The sequence below is a fragment of the Hyperolius riggenbachi genome, chromosome 3 (genome assembly GCF_040937935.1).
Source record: "Hyperolius riggenbachi isolate aHypRig1 chromosome 3, aHypRig1.pri, whole genome shotgun sequence".
NCBI classification, from domain to species: Eukaryota; Metazoa; Chordata; class Amphibia; order Anura; family Hyperoliidae; genus Hyperolius; species Hyperolius riggenbachi.
Window position 1 is genome coordinate 287,502,412 of NC_090648.1, and position 23,135 is coordinate 287,525,546.

Consider the following 23,135-nt stretch of genomic DNA (forward strand, 5'->3'; position numbering starts at 1 on the left):
AAAATTACCTTATGGGAGAAACCACAGGAGAAAAGTTAATCAAATAAGGACCCTTGTGTCTTACAGCGAAGAAAACTAAGCTTGCTGTCACTTCATTAATCCATCGAATGCAAGGTACACACGGTGCATATTTTCAGTTGATTTTCCGTCCAAACGATTCTCTTATTTTTTTCTTATCAATTTCCATTCACTATGAGAAATCGACCAGAAAAACAATCGGAAAGAATATCGGACATGACGAAATCTATTGAACCATCTATCTGCAGATAAAACGTATGGTGTGTACCTAGCATAACACCAACTACACAGGTGGGCTGACAGCAAATGGAGGGGATAATTATACCACACAAGTCTGAAAACAAGAGGGCATCCTGTAATCTATAAAATAGCCATACATCAGCATTAGAGATGTGGGCCCATATGCAATTAATTTTTCCTCCTGTGTTATCTCCTAGGAGATATTTTCAAACTTGTCAAAATGTCTTTTAAACCACTAGCAGGCAAGAATATACTTAGAAAAATACTAAAATGTAGGTGAAAAAGCCTTAGTAGCAAGGGCTTATGGGAGCTCAGTCTGGGCAGGAGGAGGTTACTAGCTAGAAATTTCAGAGGCAGATGGGAGGAGGAGAGGGGACTGAAGTTTTCATAGACTGAGGGCTGGAGATACAGATCAGCTTGCGTATTTGTAATGTGACAAACAGAACATGGCCGCTCATTGTATCACAGGAATAAATAATCACACTGTTGAAGCTGTTTGCAGCTAGATATGCTGTGTAACCTACCGTATTTTTCGGACTATAAAACGCACTTTTTCTCCCCCAAAAGTGGGAAGAAAAAGTTACTGCGTCTTATAGTCCGAATGTAACATTCAGGTACTTGTTTCCTTGGTCCGCAGTGGGGTGTCAGCAGTGCAATACATTCTGAGCTGCATATAAAAAGATGCTATTCTCAATCCCCATGCTGGCCCTTTGATCTGTAATCTCACCTAGCAGTGCGATCCCCATTGTTTCTAAGCGGCATTGGAGCAGCCGCTGTAATCATCACAATGCCTGTCCTTTGATCTTCCATCTGCCTCAACGTTCCCCGCAGCGCGATCCACAATGTCTCTAAATGGATTAAAAAAAAGCAGCTGTAATCCTCCACAATGATTACTCTTTGATGTTGCCCAGCAGCCCCGCAGCAGCGCGATCCATGCTGACATAGCACATCTTCAGCCGCTATAGCGGCAGAGTCAACAGCGGCTTCCGTACTGCTTTGTTTACTTTCATCATCACATGACCCCGGCGCAAGTGCGCCGGGGTCATGTGATGATGAAAGTAAACAAAGCAGTACGGAAGCCGCTGTTGACTCTGCCGCTATAGCGGCTGAAGATGTGCTATGTCAGCATGGATCGCGCTGCTGCGGGGCTGCTGGGCAACATCAAAGAGTAATCATTGTGGAGGATTACAGCTGCTTTTTTTTAATCCATTTAGAGACATTGTGGATCGCGCTGCGGGGAACGTTGAGGCAGATGGAAGATCAAAGGACAGGCATTGTGATGATTACAGCGGCTGCTCCAATGCCGCTTAGAAACAATGGGGATCGCAATGCTAGACACTCTGGGTGAGATTACAGATCAAAGGCAGCTCCTATGCTGTTTAGGAACGCTGTGAATCACGCTGCTGCTGATGCCACCACCTCATTAGGACATCATGGACACCGGACCCAGCAATTGCCACCCCGGCTGGTGAGATCTCATTTAATGCTATTGTATTGGTTGGTTATTGTAGCTGGGGTGGGGGTTGTGTAGTGTGGGGTTGTGTACTGTAGTGTTAGGTGGTGTTGTGTTGTGTAGTGCAGTGTAGCTGGGCGGGTGGAGGTAAGCAGGGGTTTGTGTAGTGTAGTGCAGTGTAGCTGGGGGGGGGGGGGGGCAGCAAGGGTTAGTGCAGTGTAGTTTAGTATAGTTTGTGGGGGCAGCAGGAGTTGTTAGTGTAGCCTAGCAGTGTAACTTAGACATCTTGGGGGGAGGAAAGGTCCATAAGACACTTCTGGACCATTGATGCACCCAGGTTTAGTTTTTTTTTTTCTCTGGTTTTTGCCCTTTAAACCTAGGTGCGTCTTATAGTCCGGAGCGTCTTATAGTCCGAAAAATACGGTATCTAAACTTTATATAAGATATATAGGCAAGTTATTTGTTATAGTTTGGGGACATATACATGTGGAGGTTGCCCCTATTGCCGGTATATCAGAGTGGGAAGAAGGGTTCTCCTGCCCAATGGTAGAACACACACCTTTAACCACTTTACCCCCGCCCGTACGAATTTTTCCGTCCCTTTTTCCATCCTTTCACCCCCAGGGACGGAGAAATCATACTTTCCGCGCTCCCGCCGCTGCCCGCGCTCGCTCTAGCGCGCACTCCCGCTCATAAACACGCCGCCGGCCGCTCGCCCGGAGATTAATGAACGGAAAAATCCATTCCCATTCGTTGATCTAAGCCCCGCAATGATCCGCTGCTTCGCCAATAAGCAGCGCGATCATTGTGGGAAAAACAAAAAAAAAAAACACAACTTTCCCAGCCTCCTAGTACTTCCTCCAAGCGTCCGGAAGGACGCTTGGAGGTCGCATTAAACAAAAAGTTACTGTTGCCATCTTGTGGCCAAATAGTAAAACTACACCCTAAAGCATTTTTCACATACAATTACTTTTACACAAAAAATTAACTCATTACCTCCCACACTCCCCATTTTTTTTTTTTGTAATAAAAAAAATAAAAAAAAAAAAATTTACAATTAAAAAAATACATAGTTACCTTAGGGACTGAACTTTTTAAATATTTATGTCAGGAGGGTACAACACTGTTACTTTATAAACTATGGGCTTGTAATTAGGGATGGACGCAAAACTGAAAAAAAAAATGCACCTTTATTTCCAAATAAAATATTGGCGCCAAACATTGTGATAGAGACATAATTCAAACGGTTTTATAACCGGGACAAATGGGCAAATACATTTCATGGGTTTTAATTACAGTAGCATGCATTATTTAAAAACTATAATGGCCGAAAACTGAATTTTTTCCCACATTTTTCCTATTTTCCCCTTAAAACATATTTAAAATAAAATAATTCTTGGCATAACGTCCCACCTAAAGAAAGCCTAATTGGTGGCGGAAAAAACAAGATATAGTTCATTTAATTGTTATAAGTAATGATAGTTATAGACAGGGCTGTGGAGTCGGAGTCGTGGAGTCGGAGTCGGGCAATTTTGGGTGCCTGGAGTCGGAGTCGGGAAAAAATGCACCGACTCCTAATGAATTTGTAACTGTAATTAAAATAGAAAATATGATAAAATGTTCTATTTCTCAGATAATAGTCATTAAAAATAATGTATATATACAGTATATATACAGTAATAGATGTGCTTAGTCCACAAAAATGAAATAAACCAATCAAAATTAGTTACTTGTGCTGCTTCAATAAAGCAGTCCGCGTATTTTTAAGGTCAGATATACATATCTGATTGTGACTGTATACATGATGTGTACACAGGAATCTTTTATATATACTAAATAACATCTATGCTGCAAGAATAAAGCCTGATGTGTAGCTGTGTCACTAATAGAGATGGTCAACGAGATGGAAATAATTCTGCATTGATGCTGATTTATGCAAATGTATGCACTTCCTTTGCTGATGAAATCAAATAATTTGATATGTTGTTAAAATTTGGTTTGGTGACTACAAATTAAAGGGTACCTGAGACGGATGAAAAGTAAAGTTTTATACATACCTGGGGCTTCCTCCAGCCCCCTTCAGGCTAATCAGTCCCTCGCTGTCCTTCACCACCCGGATCTTCTGCTATGAGTCCTGGTAATTCAGCCAGTCAGCGCTGTCCGGCCGCATGCCGCTCCCACAGCCAGGAACATTCTGCACCTGCGCAATAGTGCTGCACAGGTGTAGTATGCTCCTGGCGGCGGAGTGTGTGCATGCGCACTACGCCTGACTGGCTCAAGTATTTGGACTCATAGCAGAAGATCCAGGTGGCGGAGGAGGACAACGAGGGACTGATTATCCTGAAGGCGGCTGGAGGAAGCCCCAGGTATGTATAAAACTTTAATTTCATCTGTCTCAGGTTTACTTTGTTACACAGTAGTACTATACTCTACATATGCACTCCCCACAGAGCTGCAGGGAATCCACTGAGAATGCTGTGCACATTGAACACAGAGGTGTTGTCTGTTTACAATCTCCTCATTCCCCTGCAGAGTACCTGCACATCATTCTTACATGTACCCACACTTACATTGCCTAGGGCCTGATAGATGTTCTTTGTTCCGGTTTGTACCTTTTACAAGTACTCTTACCAAGGACTAGTTTTAGTCTAAAGGGAATAAATATAGTAGTCTACATATCCTTCTCACTTCAGTTGTCTTGTAAAATTCCTAAGCGTTGGCAGTTAAGAGACGAATTTCATGTTACATACTTTTAATCAACAAAATTGTAATATGCAAATTAGAGGAGTCGGAGTCGTGGAGTCGGTGGAATCCTAAACTGAGGAGTCGGAGTCGGTGGATTTTTGGACCGACTCCACAGCCCTGGTTATAGACGAATGAATGGAAGGACCGCTGAAAGGTGGAAATTACTCTGGTGCTCAAGGGGTAAAACCCCTCAGTGGTGAAGTGGTTAAGCATTATGTGAATTGCCAAATTGAGCTGGTAGTGTACTTATTGTTGTGCCCCTGCGGGGCCTTCTATATAGGCAAAACTAAAAAAAAAAAAAAAAAAACCATTGTGGAGACGCATTTCGAAACATCAACTAAGTCTGACTCCTATTGCATGACATGTGAGTGTCAGATTTGCACTGGTGATAAATTGTGATTTGTTGGACTCGATAGAATCCACGGTACGATACGAGGCGGGAATTTTGACCGCCTCTGTTATTGATGATGCAGGCACTTTACTGCATTTGCGCAGTTTATTTAATGCCTACCATAGCTGGATGCATTTTTTCATTTAAAACAGTTAATGTGCTCTTTCACTCAAATTCCCCTTAGATACTATTTAATGAATGAATGAATGAATGAATGAATGAATGAATGTATAGTTTTGGAACTCACCTTACAGTTGTATGTGGATGCATAGTCATTCGGTTGCCCGAGGGGGTGTCACTGGCCAGCTTTGCGCAAGGTTGAGGGAGGTTTGCTTCCTGCTTCCTCTCTCTCTCTCTGGAGCGCACGTCACCTCCGGCCTCCTGCCCCTCCTCTGGCAGCCGAGAGTGATAAGTATGCATGACATTGCAATAGTGACACACCTGAGGATGCCGGAAGTCGGCGAAACACGTAAGGGCGCAGTTCCCTCATGAGACGTCGTCCCTCCACGTGACCGGCTCCACCACCACTCTGCCATCCGGTTTTCTACCATCTCCGGACCCACGCTTCATCACAGCATGGACTACTGCTGAGCACATCCCCGCATCTAGACTAGTGAGCACTCTTTTCCTCTCTGGCTGCATACCATCTGGTGCACTACCCTCAGTGACCTGCTGCTCCTGAGTGGTATCCCCTTGCAGAGACTGTCACGCTGAGTATGCGCGACCGCTGGTCCCATTACAAGTGAGTGGACAATCTCGAGTGCTGTTGACAGTGAACGGGGATGTGCCTGCTTGCATAGCTTACGCTGCTTTATTTGTCGCTACTACGGCTGGACACTACCTTGCCCATATTATTGTTGTTGGAGAGACTGACAACAACCATATCTCGGTTTACACTACATCCACAGACCCATGCGGCTGTACCCACCTCACTTATGACTGCTTGCCACTTGCCTTTCCAGCTTACTTGTGGAGATTACCTGTTGCCTTGCCAAGGCAGACTTTGACACTGCATGTCCCTTTATCCACCATAAGATGTATGCGTGTGGACAGTGTGACAGTGGGTTAGTGTGCTGACGTGGTGGGATGGCTATCTCATAGTGTTTTTTTTTTAATCTGATTTATTTTTTATGTGCATTTTAGACTAGGTATAGTTAATAAAGTTATCTTGATATTTTTTTTAAATTTGACCATTGTTGCATTCATTCGGATCACCCGCAGCCCTTTTTCTTCTATTACTTGTTATAGTTTATTTTTTATCTTGGACCCGCTTTAAGGTAATTGTGGGGCGCGCACACACACACACACACACACACACACACACACACACACACACACACACACACACACACACACACACACACACACACACACACACCCTGGTATAGCTGATTAAACACCCCCCCCCCCCCCCTCCCCTGAGCTCTGGTGGTCAGTTCAGTAGCTGCAAAGGACAGTAGGGATGGCTCTGCTTAGGAGGAGAACTCATGGAGAAGCATGTGATCAGTTTGATCAGCTGATACATTTGTAAAGCTCTGATTTGCTGGTCATGATCATGTGTTAAACCAGGAAGTCAACACAGCAAATCAAAACCTTACAAATCTATCAGCTGACCAAACTGATCACATGCTTCTCCATGAGTTCTCCTAGGCAGGGCTATCCCTACAGGACAGTAGAGGATGCAAGCCGGAGTGACGACAGTTATACAAGCTGAAGCATGGTGCGCAGCGCACTCTGCATACAGGGACCCCTCACACATGTCCCTGGTGTATAATCACCCACAGATAGGACCTCCCACTTTCCATTCAAATTTTGAATATCACAAAGTCAGTCCATCTATGTAATATATAGTGAGCCTCCTACGGAGCACGATGACCTAAAATCAAAGTTTCAGCTCATTCCCAATCAGCATTTAAAAATCCCAAAACACTGGTTTAGATAAACTACCACAAGACCAGCATTACGAGGTATGCTAGGTCTGAATTTTTTTTTGACAGATTTACTGTTAGATCGATTATTTACATGTCCAATCTGATTTCCAATCTATTCCTATTGAAGTGAACGGAAAAATCGATCAGAAATCAGATTGGACATGTTGGAAATAATCGATCTGACAGTAAATCTGTCAAATAATCTCATAGTTTGTACCTAGCATAAAACCCCATTTACTCTTATAGTCTTCTAAATGCAAAATAAATACATTTTAGCTTTATCAACATTATCACAGAGTGAGGCTTTGTAATGCAATGAGCAGAGGCATAATGGATCAAATCTCTGATGAGATCTGATCTTACATCTAATGAGGCACTGTGACAGGGTAGAGAATTACCATTATCTGCATGATATCTTTTATTTACCGCATCCATTTAGTGAATAGCCAGCTTCATATTCTTAAGGTGGTCATCAAGCAACTTGGCGGCCGATCAACCATCTGATAATAATCGGTTGAAAATTGTTGCCACCAAGAGCATGCAAGATTGACTGTGCAAACAATTTGTGACCCAAATTGCAGGGCTGTGGATTTGGAGTCGAAGAGTCTGAGCTCGGGCAATTTTTGGGTACCTGGGGTCGGAGTCGGGAGAAAATGCACCGACTCCTAATGAATTTAAACTGTAATTAACCACTTTACCCCCGCCCGTACGAATTTCTCCGTCCCTTTTTCCATCCTTTAACCCCCAGGGACGGAGAAATCCATACTTCCTGCGCTCCCGCCGCTGCCCGCGCTCCCGCTCGTAAACACGCCGCCCGCCGGGAGATCAATGAACGGGAAAATCCATTCCCGTTCGTTGATCTAAGCCCTGCAATGATCCGCTGCTCTCCGATGAGCAGCGCGATCATTGTGAAAAAAAAACAAAAACACTTACCCAGCCTCCTAGTACTTCCTTCAAGAGTCCAGAAGGACGCTTGGAGGTCGTATTAAACAAAAAGTTACTGTGGCCAAATAGTAAAACTACACCCGAAACATTTTTCACATACAAATAAATTAACTCATTACCTCCCACACTCCCAATTTTTTTTTTTTTTTTTTTTTTGTAATTAAAAAAAAATAAAATTTACAATAAAAAAAAAAATTACATAAATAGTTACCTTAGGGACTGAACTTTTTAAATATTTATGTCAGGAGGGTACAACACTGTTACTTTATAAACTATGGGCTTGTAATTAGGGATGGACGCAAAACTGAAAAAAATGCACCTTTATTTCCAAATATTGGCGCCAAACATTGTGATAGGGACATAATTCAAACGGTTTTATAACCGGGACAAAAGGGCAAATACATTTCATGGGTTTTAATCACAGTAGCATGCATTTAAAAACTATACTGGCCGAAAACTGAAAAATAATGTTTTTCCCACATTTTTCCTATTTTCCCATTAAAACACATTTAGAATAAAATAATTCTTGGCATAATGTCCCACCTAAAGAAAGCCTAATTGGTGGTGGAAAAAACAAGATATAGTTCGTTTAATTGTGATAAGTAATGATAAAGTTAGACGAATGAATGGAAGGAGCGCTGAAAGGTGAAAATTGCTCTGGTGGACAGGGGGTAAAACCCCTCAGTGGTGAAGTGGTTAAAATAGAAAATATGATAAATGTTCAATTTCTCAGATAGTCATCATAAATAATTTATATATACAGTAATAGCTGTGCTTACCCCACAAAAATGAAATAAACCAATCAAAAAATTGTTACTTGTGTAATAGAGGAAGAATAGACTCATTCTCCTGCAGAGTACCTGCACATTACTCATAGGCCTGGTGCACACCGAGCGGTTTTTGAAGCGTTTCGCAAACCGCTTCCGCCTGTGAAAACGCTTGGCTAATGAATCTGAATGGGCTGGTGCACACTAGCGGTGTGAGGTTTTTAGCAAACCGCAAACATGGGTCCTGCAGCACTTTTGCGGTTTTGCAGAATGCTTTTCTGCCTCACTGTAAAGTATAGGAAAAACGCAAACCGCTCTGAAAACCGCTAGATCAGAGCAGTTTTCCACGTGTTTGTTACAGTAGCTGTTCAGTAACAGCTTTACTGTAACAATTTATGAAATCTGCTACACAAAAACGCTCCAGAAAACGCTAGGCATGTTTAGAAAACCTCCTGCCTAGAATCGCTCTGAAAATCTGCTTCAAAAACCTGTAGCGTTTAGAGGATTTGCTAGCGGTTTTGGTGTGCACTGGCCCTTACATATACCCACAGTTATATTGCCTAGGGCCTGATCCATGTTCAGATTCTGCATGAAGAATGTGTAATAGAGGAAGAATCCCCTCATTCCCCTGCAGAGTAACTGCACATCACTCTTACATGTACCCACAGTTATACTGCCTAGGACCTGATAGATGTTCTTTGTTCCTGTCTTCTACAAGTACTCTTACCAAGGACTAGTTTTAGTGTATGACAAAGTATTAGAGCCAGAAGATCAGCCGGCTAGCCAGGTAACTGGTATTGTTTAAAAGGGAATAAATATGGCAGCCTCCATATCCCTCTCACTTCAGTTTTATTTTAAAATTCCTAAGCGTTGGCAGATAAAGAGGGCATGCACGGCGATCAGCGGTGAATCAGTGCGGAGCGGCAGCGATCGGAATGCACACGCAGCTAGCAGCTCGGGCTTACCGCCAGGAAGGTTAAGAGATGCATTTCTTGTTACATACGTCCAATCAACAAAGTTGTAATATGTAAATTCGGAGTCAGAGTAATCCTAACCCGAGGAGTCGGAGACGGTGGATTTTTGTACTGACTCCACAGCCCTGCCAAATTGTCCGCATGTATCATTCGGACGTGCTGCAAGATGTAGGGCCGACATGTACGATCGGGTGTGAGGCGGTAACAGCGTGCGATATAAACGACAAATGCGACAGAGTCCCTGCTGCTGCCCCCCATGTACACACTAGCAAGCATGGGGCACATGTATGCGGACAAAGTCCAGAGCCCGTGGGGGGCGCAGACAGATAAAGTATACTGCACCGGGCACATTTTACAGTGGGGAAGGTGGGGCAGTGTAGAGGGTGGCAAGGCAGTAGATGTGGCATCACAAAGCAAATCCCCAAGACATTCCATGCTGAAATAGACTGGATATCGGCCTGCGGTGTATGGGCAGGCACCAGATCTCTTTTCAATCAGAGAGAGATCTGTCCATACATTGTTTGATGTATGACACCTTTACTGAAATTTTGTTGGTTGGACAGTTAATTTATGAAAAAATTATTAGGAAATCTAGCATGAGTGAAGCTAAACACATTTCTGATTTCCCTTGACAAAAAAAAAAAAAAAAAAAAGTGTGTATAGGTATTCACAACAATGCTGGCCTTCTCTACTGTGATTTTCCTGATGACCGGTGATTTTTTTTGGGCAACAAACCGTTGTTTCCGCAATCTTACCACGTGGGTAAATGTGCACTCACATGAACCTCGTTTAGCATCGTGAAGCAATAATGACCGTCACAGCGGATATTTAACCCCTTCCCAACCACCTAACATTGATAGACGTCGGGAATGTGGCAGCCCCAGGACCGCCTAACGCTGACAACTCCGGCATAAAGTACCGTGATCACTTGAAGTCTTGTTCCTGCCCGTTATGCATACCCATCCAGCAGGAAAACGGAATGGGGAGTGCTTGTCATTGGACATCGCTGTGATCCATCTTCCTTTGTCTCAAAGGGAGTATTCAATTTAACTAACCTGATGTCCTTTGGTCTGCGTGGGAACTTCAACAGCAAGTTTGTACAACCATCACTCCAAAGATAGAAGCTGAAACTGTCATTACTAAAAATCATTAGCCCTCTGCACCACAAACACAGCTACTAGGAGTTCTAGATTGCTGTGAGTATATTTTGAGTGCAGGTGGTTAGTGATTGACTGTAAATTGACCACACCCCTCGGTACTTGATTTTCCATTAAAACCCATAACCCAGCAGGGTGAGCATGGCTACTCTTCCTTGTGAAACTATGCTTTTTTTTTCCTAAACGAGTTTAACTTACCTAGGGCTTCTACCAGCCCCCTGCAGCCACCCTGTGCCCAGTGTCACTGAATGCTCCTCCGGTCCCCCACAGCGACCCTCTGTCATTTAGATGCGCAGCACTGGTCTGCACACCTATTAATCGAGGACGCATGTGCAGTGGCCATCGGCCCACCAGTCAGCCGGCCAGAAGAGGGTCGCTGCAGGGGACTGGAGGATCACTTAGTGACAGCGTGGGCGCAGGACGGCTGGTAGAAGCCCCAGGAAAGTTAAAAGAAGAAAAAAAAAAAAAAAAGTTTAACTGCAGTTTGGATTCCCATAGTTAACTTTAAATCTGTATTGCAACACCAATGACAGTTTGTGTCATGTTGGATGACCAACAACCAGCTTCTACTGTAGTATATACAGCAGGACAGCTTTTCTTTATTCTTTCAACTCCCCTCTCCACAGAGTAGGGTTGCAACGGTATGAAATTCCACAGTATAACCATATAATTAAAAAAAAAAAAAAAAAACCCGCACACACCACAGTATGACGGTATTAAACAATTATTTGGACCCGGGGGTCCCGCCCCTTACATTAAATAATGTGCCCCACCACCCCCCAGTAGTAGGTGGCCGCAGCATAGTTAGCCAGGGATAGGTGTAGCCAGAATTAGGTGGCCGCAGCATAGAGAGCCAGGGATAGGTGTAGCCAGGATAGGTGCCTGCAGCATAGGCAACCAGGGATAGGTGTAGCCAGGATAGGTGCCTGCAGCATAGGCAGCCAGGGATAGGTGTAGCCAGGATAGGTGCCTGCAGCATAGGCAGCCAGGGATAGGTGTAGCCAGGATTGGTGCCTGCAGCAAAGGCAACCAGGGATAGGTGTAGCCAGGATAGGTGCCTGCAGCATAGGCAGCCAGTGATAGGTGTAGCCAGGATTGGTGCCTGCAGCATGGGCAGCCAGTGATAGGTGTAGCCAAGATTGGTGCCTGCAGCATGGGCAGCCAGTGATAGGTGTAGCCAAGATTGGTGCCTGCAGCATGGGCAGCCAGTGATAGGTGTAGCCAGGATTGGTGCCTGCAGCATAGGCAGCCAGTGATAGGTGTAGCCAGGATTGGTGCCTGCAGCATAGGCAGCCAGTGATAGGTGTAGCCAGGATTGGTGCCTGCAGCATAGGCAGCCAGTGATAGGTGTAGCCAGGATTGGTGCCTGCAGCATAGGCAGCCAGTGATAGGTGTAGCCAGGATTGGTGCCTGCAGCATAGGCAGCCAGTGATAGGTGTAGCCAGGATTGGTGCCTGCAGCATAGGCAGCCAGTGATAGGTGTAGCCAGGATTGGTGCCTGCAGCATAGGCAGCCAGTGATAGGTGTAGCCAGGATTGGTGCCTGCAGCATAGGCAGCCAGTGATAGGTGTAGCCAGGATTGGTGCCTGCAGCATAGGCAGCCAGTGATAGGTGTAGCCAGGATTGGTGCCTGCAGCATAGACAGCCAGTGATAGGTGTAGCCAGGATTGGTGCCTGCAGCATAGGCAGCCAGTGATAGGTGTAGCCAGGATTGGTGCCTGCAGCATAGGCAGCCAGTGATAGGTGTAGCCAGGATTGGTGCCTGCAGCATAGGCAGCCAGTGATAGGTGTAGCCAGGATTGGTGCCTGCAGTAGAGAGAGCCAGGGATAGGGGTAGCCAGGATAGGTGCCTGCAGCATAGGGAGCCAGTGATACAGTGGGTTGAAAAAGTATTCGGCCCCCTTGAAGTTTCCCACATTTTGTCATATTACTGCCACAAACATGAATCAATTTTATTGGAATTCCATATGAAAGACCAACACAAAGTGGTGTACACATGAGAAGTGGAACGAAAATCATACATGATTCCAAACATTTTTTACAAATAAATAACTGCAAAGTGGTGTGTGCATAATTATTCGGCCCCCTTTAATCTGAGTGCAGTCAGTTGCCTATAGACATTGCCTGATGAGTGCTAATGACTAAATAGAGTGCACCTGTGTGTAATCTAATGTCAATACAAATATAGCTGCTCTGTGAGGGCCTCAGATGTTGTCTAAGAGAATATTGGGAGCAACAACACCGTGAAGTCCAAAGAACACACAAGACAGGTCAGGGATCAAGTTATTAAGAAATTTAAAGCAGGCTAAGGCTACAAAAAGATTTCCAAAGCCTTGAACATCCCACGGAGCACTGTTCAAGCGATCATTCAGAAATGGGAGTATGGCACAACTGTAAACCTACCAAGACAAGGCCATCTACCTAAACTCACAGGCCGAACAAGGAGAGCGCCGATCAGAAATGCAGTCAAGAGGCCCATGGTGACTCTGGACGAGCTGCAGAGATCTACAGCTCAGGTGGGAGACTCTGTCCATAGGACAACTATTGGTCATGCACTGTACAAAGTTGTCCTTTATGGAAGAGTGGCAAGAAGAAAGGCATTGTTAACAGAAAGCATAAGAAGTCCCGTTTGCAGTTTGCCACAAGCCATGTGGGGGACACAGCAACCATGTGGAAGAAGGTGCTCTGGTCAAATGAAACTTTTTGGCCAAAATGCAAAACGCTATGTGTGGCGGAAAATTAACACTGCACATCACTCTGAACACACCACCCCCACTGTCAAATATGGTTGTGGCAGCATCATGCTCGGGGGGTGCATCTCTTCAGCAGGGACAGGGAAGCTGTTCAGAGTTGATGGGAAGATGGATGGAGCCAAATACAGGGCAAACTTGGAAGAAAACCTCTTGGAGACTGCAAAAGACTTGAGTGGGGCAGAGGTTCACCTTCCAGCAGGACAATGACCCTAAACAAAGTCAGGGCAACAATGGAATGGTTTAAAACAAAACATATCTATGTGTTAGAATGGCCCAGTCAAAGTCCAGATCTAAATCCAATCGAGAATCTGTGGCAAGATCTGAAAACTGCTGTTCACAAACGCTGTCCATCTAATCTGACTGAGCTGGAGCTGTTTTGCAAAGAAGAATGGGCAAGGATTTCAGTCTCTATATGTGCAAAACTGGTAAAGACATACCCTAAAAGACTGGCAGCTGTAATTGCAGCAAAAGGTGGTTCTACAAATTGACTCAGTGGGCCGAATAATTACGCACACCCCACTTTGCAGTTATTTATTTGTAAAAAAAAATTTGGAATCATGTATGATTTTCGATCCACTTCTTACATGTACACCACTTTGTATTGGTCTTTCATGTGGATTTCCAATAAAATTGATGCATGTTTGTGGTAGTAATGTGACAAAATGTGGAAAACTTCAAGGGGGCCAAATACTTTTGCAACCCACTGTAGGTGTAGCCAGGATTGGTGCCCACAGTAGAGAGAGCCAGGGATAGGTGTAGCCAGGATTTGGGCCTGCAGTATAGAAAGCCAGGGGGAAGCAGCAGTAGGGGATACAAAAACCAATGTTAGTTACCTGGTAACATCCTTTTTAGTAACCTCCAGGACAGGTCCACCATGAGAACGACAGGCTCCTCCCAGGAACAGGAAACGTCCAGATAGAGTACTCTATAAATCTTTGTCCAACCCCTTGATCCTCAGTCAATTCCAAGTACTGTTCCTAAAAACAAAGGGGTTTTAATATTCATACTGCATAAACATATACTTTTCTTGTACTTATATACTCATATAAATCCTTTACTCGGGTGGGTTACGGACCTGTCCTGGAGGTTACTAAAAAGGATGTTACCAGGTAACTAACATTGGTTTTTCCATTAACCTCCAGGACAGGTCCACCATGAGAAGATGAGCAAGAATCTTACCCAATTAGGGTGGGCCGACTGCCTGCAGGACTTTTCTCCCAAATGATTGCTGTCCTGCAGACATCAGGTTCACTCTATAGTGTCTAGAGAAGGTACTTAGACTTGACCACGTAGCTGCTCTGCAGATCTCTTCCGGCGTAGCACTCGCTCTGTAAGCCCATGAAGTGGCCGCTGCTCTAGCTGAATGAGCTCTAACTGTATATAATACCGTATCCCCTGTAATCTTATAGGATTCCTCTATACACCGTTTTATCCCTTTCTAAATAGCATCTAAGACATCTTCTGAAATCTAAACCCGGCTTGTATTATTTTCTTTAATCTTTTTATCTTTTCGCTTGTTAAGTACATTCTTTCTGTTTCTGAATTTATTATGACTCCTAGAAACTGAATCTTTGACGTTGGTTGTAGGACCAACTTGTCTCAGTTTACTATCCATCCGAGTGTCTGTAACTGATCTAGTACTTTTTCTTGTATTTCTCTCTGTTTTTTTGGTATGACTCCGCCACTACAAGGAGATCGTCTGGATATGGAATTATGAGAATTCCCTCTGCATGTAAATACTTTATCACTTCCGCCATTACTTTTGAGAAGATCCTCGGTGCTGATGATATTCCGAAGGGCAGGACAGTAAACTAAAAATGTTGAATCGTCTTCTTTTCCCTTACCGCAAATCTCAGGAACTTCTGAGACAACGCTCCTATTGGAATGTGCCAATATGCGTCCCTCAAATCTATGTTTATCATCATGCAGTTTGTGGTTAACAAGTTTCTCACAGAGAATATTGATTCCATCCTGAATCTTTGATAAGACACAAAAGGTGTTTAAGCTTTTAAGATTAGAATTAACCTGAATTTTCTCGTCAGCTTTCTTACCAGAAAACCGTCGAATAAAATCCCTGATAGCCAGTGATCTGACTGCCCGGAACCGGTCCGACCACGTTCTCGTCTAACATTGATTTTATGATGCTGGCTTTTCTCTCTGTCCTTTTGGAAGAGGAGTAGCAATAATTTTCTTGCTGGAAGGGACTGAAACTGAATTTTGTACCCCTGGTTTATAAGATTGAGGATGAAATCGTTTTTGCTTATTTTCGTCCACTGGGAATAGAATTCCGATAGACGACCCCCAAATCTTTCTCTGGCGTCAATTCTTTTTTTTTTTTTGACTATTTTGGTTTCGAAAAAGAAAACTCTTTTTCGTTCCCTCTCTATTAATAGCCCCAGGTCTCCCCTTGCTACGTATGTTGTAGCTGCTGCTGGTTGAAAATTTGCCCCTGCTGCAGTCCAGGCCTTTTTAAGGGCAAACTCCACCTTCTTATCTTGTGGATCCTTCAGGTATCCCGGATCCTCAAAGGCTAATTCATTGTCTATATTAACCTGTGAGATGTTGTAGATCTTATGTATAGGGAAAGTCAAAGATTCTTTTGGTTCTATTCCCTGATACAATCTATTGTGCATCGATAATTCTGATTTCTTAGATTCAATATTTAGAGTTTTATTAATAGCCCAGATAAGCTGCTCAGTCTCATCAGCTGGAAATCTAAACCTGGGGATTTTCTGATTTCAGTCTGGCTGTCCATACTTTTAGAAGAAGAGTCTGACTCATCATTATCCTCCTCTTCACCCTCTGTATTTGGTAGATCTACGGCCGGCCTGGTCGTACTAGTACCAGGGATTACTGCTTCTGTTGCTGGGATGATAGCAGAAACAAATACTTCCCTTAATGACTTAATTGTCTCAGCCCTCTCAATTTTTACGGCTGACATTAATTGTTCCTTTAAGTCCCCTGAATGTTCCTACATTAACTTTACTTAAACCGGTTTGACAAAACTGCTTATTATAAGTATGGGCCATTTTTGTATCACAGAGCGGGCACCACCTTCTTGGCCTTGCTGGGTCAGTAGACTCTGTGCCCTATAACAATACAAACAAAAAATATAGTGTCATTTTTCTTTCTAAACCTAAAGAAAGAACACCCTGGTGCGCATCTGTCAAAGAGTGATAAGTAACCCTGAGCCCAGATGGATAAGAACATGTATAGAAATATCATATACATATGATTTATTTGAGGCCATCTATATAATCCCCCTATATATATTAGACAGGGGATGATACCACATAAACTGCCAACAGGGTTATATACACCTATTGCCTGTACACTGATCCTATGTTGGCCCCTATGTTGGCACGCTCTGAAGAAGCCCCAAGGGAGGGGTGAAATGCATTAGCGATGGCCGCTGCTGGTGTGCATCCTGGATGATCTGAATGTTTGGGCAGTTCCCACGTGGCAATTATCCTCTGCTTACTACATCTTATGGCAGCAGAGCACAGTATACAGATAAGTGGAAATAGGCAGTAGTCTGCATACTTATATGAAGTGCTGAGGGAAATACATATTGCATTTCAGCAACTTTCTATGTGAACTGTCTGGAAGGGGCATTACTGCTATCAGCTAACTGGATAAGGATTAGTGTGGCAAGGACTGATGATCACACATACAGTTTGCAATCATGCTGTTTGGTACGTGGTGCAGCTGCCCTTAAGTGATTTTTTTTTTTTTTTTTTTTTTTTTTTTTTTTATCTACCAAGTCGTATGCTGCCTTTTATCATTATTATGACAAGTAAACCTTATTGGGACATTGCCTCAGCATTACATTGCATATTTATGAGTGGGTGATGTGAGTGTGGTTTCTCTCTGGTAGATGTATTGGGGCCCCAATTGGATCTTGTCATTTTTAGATTTATGCAATTTATACCCTATATTTATTGGGGGTTCTTTTGCTCAAATTTTCAAACAGTGAAGCATATTTTCGTGCAATAAATGGTTCTCTCTTATGAGTGCAGCTAAACTGGTGTTGGTGTTCTGTATATTGGGTGATATATATATATATATATATATATATACACACACACACAACATATGACCCAGCAATATCACAACTGAATATCTGCAAAACATATATCTCCAGCTATATGCATAAGTTTATACAGACCTCAGATCAGACGCTAAGCCGGCTTTATATTATACTGCACAGTCAGATAATAAGTAACAGACCTCCGTACAGACGCGGCATAAGGCGTACGGCTCATACCATATAGGTCCCCAGGCCTCCGCCACTCTCACCTTTCCTGGCTCCTGCTTAGCGTCCCTCCCGCTCCGTTCGTGACACGAAATGCCGAACCATGCGGGCTTCCGGCGTCTCTTCCCCGCGCCACCGGAAGTGACGCCGCGTAAGGGCGGAAGTACGTCACAAGGACGCCGCCATTGAGGGCAATCAGCCACCTTCCCTCCGGAGGCCTGCTAGACTTCCCACGTCACTCCCGGTGCGCCATTAGCCTCCGCTCTAGGGGAATCATGGACACCGCGCGTGTCCTCCGGATCCACCTGCAACTCGGGCAGCCAGGACAGCCACAGGAGAAGGTACACCTCGCTTCTCCTTACTAGACCCAAATACCTCTCTAGGTAGGTCCACCATTCGCCGCCAACCGGGTCCCAAACACACCTGGTCTGACGGACCGGCGAGCGACTAGAGCACTCCTTGTTCCTTGGAACAGGAAACGTCAACTGAGGATCAAGGGGTTGGACAAAGATTTATAGAGTACTCTATCTGGACGTTTCCTGTTCCTGGGAGGAGCCTGTCGTTCTCATGGTGGACCTGTCCTGGAGGTTAATGGAAAAACACTCACTTGCCGGAAGCCGGGTTGTCCTGCACGCTGTACTAGCTTCATTCTACTTCCTGTTCTTGCATCATCTCCTTGTAATAGTGCCCAGGGGGCGCTGATTCAGGGAAATAGGACAAGAAAAGGAAGTAGAATGAAGCTAGAACAGCATGCAGGACGACCCGGCTGCCAGCAAGTGAGTATTTGCTTATCCTCGTCAATGTTCGTTTACCCGCCTCTACGTCGCATCACCGCCGCTACGCCACCTGGTAGCACCACCCCCCGAAAACCGGTAAAACAGGATTGTACATGGTATATTTACCATGCAATTCATCCTGTTTATAAACATATTTAGTGCTTCAACATTGGGCGCATACTAACCCTGTTCTATCTCTAAATGTGAAACAGAAAAAGATAAATCCAGGTTTAGAATCTCCATTTTTATCTACAATTAGTATAAAATTAATCATATTCCTTAAGCTGGCAATACACGGCTCGATTTTGAGCTATTAAGATGGCTCGATAGATAATTTCCAACATGTCCAATCTCCCACCCGATCATTTCGCCACTTGATTCCTGGTTTGAAGTGATTGGAAAAAGATAATGAAAAAGATAATAAAAACGAGCGGAAGATAACAGTACTGACTGCAGAATCGAACTGTGAAACGATCGAGCGGGAGAATCGAGCAGCAAAATTGACCCATTCCCAGCATAATGCCAACAGCTTTATCAATTAAGATATCGATTTATAATTCGCATCAAAATCTGATTAGCCTTGAGCAAACATAGGATTGAACTTTTCCTAATGATAGCTCCTTGAGGGGGAAAAAAATTATATAGATAATCTATCTATATCAAACATTAGGTCTTCCTGTAATTAAGGACCTTGATTACCTTGTATTTGGCCAGCCTGCACAAACACCCACATAAGGTGGTTTAACCCACAAAACCTACATTCACCAATCATTTCAGAGGCAATCTACATTTTGATTCCCTATATGGCTATGTGAAAACAGTGAAATGGCTTCTTTTCTTGATCAGCTGCAAGCTGTTCTTATTTACCACATCAGTAGCAGTGTGTGCACCCAAGCAGCCCATAAGCAAGGAAAGCAGTAGTGAAGTTCTCCAGGAAGTATTGCAGCATTGGAGAGGGAAGGGACACTAAGTAGGAACACATGGGTTCTATCAGGAGACAACGTCTACAAATACAAGGCTCATCATTAATAAGTGAAGATCAGGCGAGGAGGAGACAGCAGTAGTAGTAGCAGACTCCTGCTCGCCCTATCGCTGCCAGTGATTTGGGCAGAAATGCCCGCAGGCACACTCACACCACACACACTACACGGAGGTGCTGCCGAGCACCTCACCCACAGACAGACAGATAGACAGCAGTCAGGGAGGGAGCCATGTCTGGCTGCTCGGGTCTCCACCCTTGTGCTTCCTATTTTCGGTAGAGGCCGTACAAGGAGCGGATATAGCGGAGCCTCAGCCTACCCTCCCCACCCCGCGCCAAGCGGAAGTCATCCAGCCCAGAGCTGTCACTGACCCCCCTCACCTGCGACACCTGCCCACTAACCGCACAGATACAGGGAGCGGCCCGACACACTCCTCCGTGCCCGCACAGCTGCTCTATGCCAGTCCCAGAACAAGAAGCCAATGCTGCCACCTCTACAGAGCGCCACAAACACGGCACCAACCTTCTCCTCATCGGACAGCTGCTCCTCCACATCCGCCATCTTTCCACCCCCTTTTCCTGGCTGACTGCGCGCGCTCCCGAGGGCGGAGCCTGACGTCACGCGACCGCCTGCCCTGTGAGCAGAAGTGTGCGTGACCGCGCCTGTGCTGGGACTGGCGGGAGCGAGCGCAGATTCAATTGTGGAATAGAGGCAGGGTATTCCTGTCTGCACAGTCAACCTCGTCTGCTCCTAACTAGGGATGTCAAATGCACATATGGCAATACTGTATTTTCCCAGCTGATGTAAATAATTATGCTAATTTATGCAGCTTAAATATGGACTAATCAAGTGCTGCATTTCAAGCTGCCTAAATCAGCATAATCATTTAGCGCAGTGGTGTAGTGAATAGCACTCTTGCCTTGCAGAGCTGGGCTAAGTGCAAGTTTTACATTGGGACGGGACCCCCATGCATTCTATACATAACCACTTAAATTATGTCCCTATCACAATGTATGGCGACAATATTTTATTTGGAAATAAAAGAGCATTTTTTCCGTTTCGCATCCATCACTATTTGCAAGCTTATAAAAAAAAAATATAGAAATATTTCATCTTTACATAGATATTTAAATAGTTTAGACCAGGGGTCTCAAACTCGCGGCCCGCGGGCCATTTGCGGCCCTCGATACAATATTTTGTGGCCCCAGAGCTTGTAGGCAGGGCCGGGCCGAGGCATAGGCTGGAGAGGCTCCAGCCTCAGGGCGCAGTGTAGGAGGGGGCGCACAATTCATTCAGTTGTCATTCCTAATTGTGTTTGAAGCAGAAAGAAATAAGAAGAGGGGATACATAGCAGTGACTGCAAGCCAGATAACTAGAGATTAAGGTGTTGGGGAGGTTGTGGGCCCTGTGGCACCTCTTACTTTAATAGCAATCAGTGTGTGATGGCTGGGGTGGCAGGGATGGAGGGGCGCACTTTGGTGTCTCAGCCTTGGGTGCTGGAGGACCTTGTCCCGCCGCTGCTTGTAGGGGCCCCCAGTGGCTACAAGAGGAAAAAAAAAATTTCAAATCGGCCTTATAGTTTTTGAGAAAATCGATTTTAAAGTTGCAAAGGAAAAAAATACACATTTAAAAACCCACCGACTTTAATGGTTAATAGCAAATCCACCTTAAATGCTAGAAACCCTACATTTGCAGGATATGTTAAGGAGATCATTAGAAATAAGAGGAAAAAACAATTTTTCAAAAAGACCTTATAGTTTTTGAGAAAATCGATTTTAAAGTTTCGAAGGAAAATAGTATACTTTTAAATGCGGTAAATGTCACTTTTAGTAGCAAACCTAACGGTAGTGTAATTTTACATGTATCAAACGAAAGCGCAATAAATTTCCTGACGGGGTTTCTAGGGGGTCTATACGCAGCCACAGCGCTTTGGCCAGGGATCGCTATACAGCCGCAATATGGCTGTATGAAGATTCCTGGCATTTTTTCCTATTTTCCCAATTTTTTTTGTATGTTTAGAGTGTGGGAATTTTTTTTTTTTAAATTATGTGGGGTCCCCCCTCCTGAAACTTTTTAACTCCTTGTCCCCCATGCAGGCTGGGGTAGCCAGAATGTGGAGCTCCGACCGATTGGGGCTTCACACCCTGACTATACCAGCTGCAAAAAAGGTCCCTTAATGCCGATTTTTGTTCCAGGGTATCTGTTGGGGGGGGGGGGGGGGGCAGGTTTATTTTGCTCTGGGGCCCCATTGTTGCTTAAACCGGCCCTGCCTGCCGGCAAAAGCAAAAGAGACATGGAAGCGAACTATATTTGCCCATTTTACCTTATAGTTCGCTTCAGTGCTCCCAAGTAATCCGCCGCATCCCCGCCGCTAAACAAGGGCTGCAGACCCCCAAATCCATCGCGCAAACATCCACGACTGCGCTGAGGGGCAGAGCTTCCAGCTGTAGCTCTGCCCCTCCTGACGTCAATCGCCGAATGGATCGCCGCCTCTCCCCCGCCCCTCTCTGTGAAGGAAGAGTGAGAGGGGCGGGCAGAGGCGGCGATCCGCCGCGATTGACGTCAGGAGGGGCAGAGCTGAAGCTGAAAGCTCTGCCCCTTCCAGGAAATGCCGCCGGATTGCCCCCCGGGGCGATTTGGGGGCTCTGCAGCCCTCGTTTTGCGGTCGGGGACACGTGAACTCCCTTATGCGGCCCAGCCTCATCCTGACTTTGCCTCCTGCGGCCCCCGGGTAAATTGAGTTTGAGACCCCTGGTTTAGACCCTTAGGTAAATATTTATGTGTTTTTTGTTTTTTATTATTTTAATAAACATTTTATGTGGGTATTTTTGGGAGGGTGGGAAGTAAATAGTGTTTTATTTAGGGAAATATTTGTGTAGTGTATTTTTTTTTTACTTTTAGATGTAGTATTAGGCGTAGTGCACACCAGAGCGTTTCGGCTGCGGTTTGCGATCTGCTTGCGGGTGCGGATCCGCTTGGGTAATGTATTTCAATGGGTGCACACCAGAGCGGGAGGCGTTTTGCAGAAATGCATACTCCCGGGCTGCTGCAGATTTTGGATTGCGGATGCGTTTCTGCCTCAATGTTAAGTATAGGAAAAACGCAAACCGCTCATAAAAACGGCACTTCAGAGCGGTTTGCCAGGCGTTTTTTGTTACAGTAGCTGTTCAGTAACAGCTTTACTGTAACAATACATGAAATCTACTACACCAAAAACGCTTCCCAAAACCGCAAAATGCTAGCTGAAACGCTACAGAAAAAGAAGAAAAAGCGTTTCAAAATCTGCTAGCATTTTGCGGATCTGCTAGCGGTTTTTGGTGTGCACCAGGCCTTACTCTTTGGCCACAAGATGGCAACCTTGAGTTTGTTTACATGACATCACTCTAAGCGTACAATGTACGCTTAGAGGGACATAGAGTCAGAAAAAGCGAAGCTTCCGAGAGAAGCTGTCGCTTTTTCTGCAGGGGAGAGGAATCAGTGATCGGGCACCATAGCCCGATTCATTGATTCCTGGGCTACCGAATACGTGGCCGGGAGTACGCGTGAACGCGTCAAGGAGGACAAAGTGGATAATAATTAAATACAGTGCACCAAAACCAATCAATGACTACCACAGTGTAAGAGGTGTTAGAACAGCAACTGGTCTGAGTGTATTAAAGTGATAAAGATGCTAATCCTGCATTCAAAACTTTTAAAACTTTTTCTGCTGTTACGGTTTGGAGCTATCACATTCCTTAGGAGCACTGGCTC

General features: G+C 44.7%; 1 protein-coding gene across 1 annotated transcript in view; it reads right to left on the minus strand.

The window, feature by feature from the left end:
- The window catches only part of LOC137563689 (F-actin-capping protein subunit alpha-2), a 64,772-nt gene extending 44,757 nt beyond the window's left edge, over nt 1-20,015 (minus strand). Inside the window, exon 1 of the mRNA XM_068276450.1 lies at nt 19,908-20,015. Coding sequence (XP_068132551.1) covers nt 19,908-19,946 — 39 coding nt within the window. The 5' untranslated portion in view covers nt 19,947-20,015. The remainder of the gene's footprint in view (nt 1-19,907) is intronic.
- Nucleotides 20,016-23,135: the final 3,120 nt, after the last annotated feature.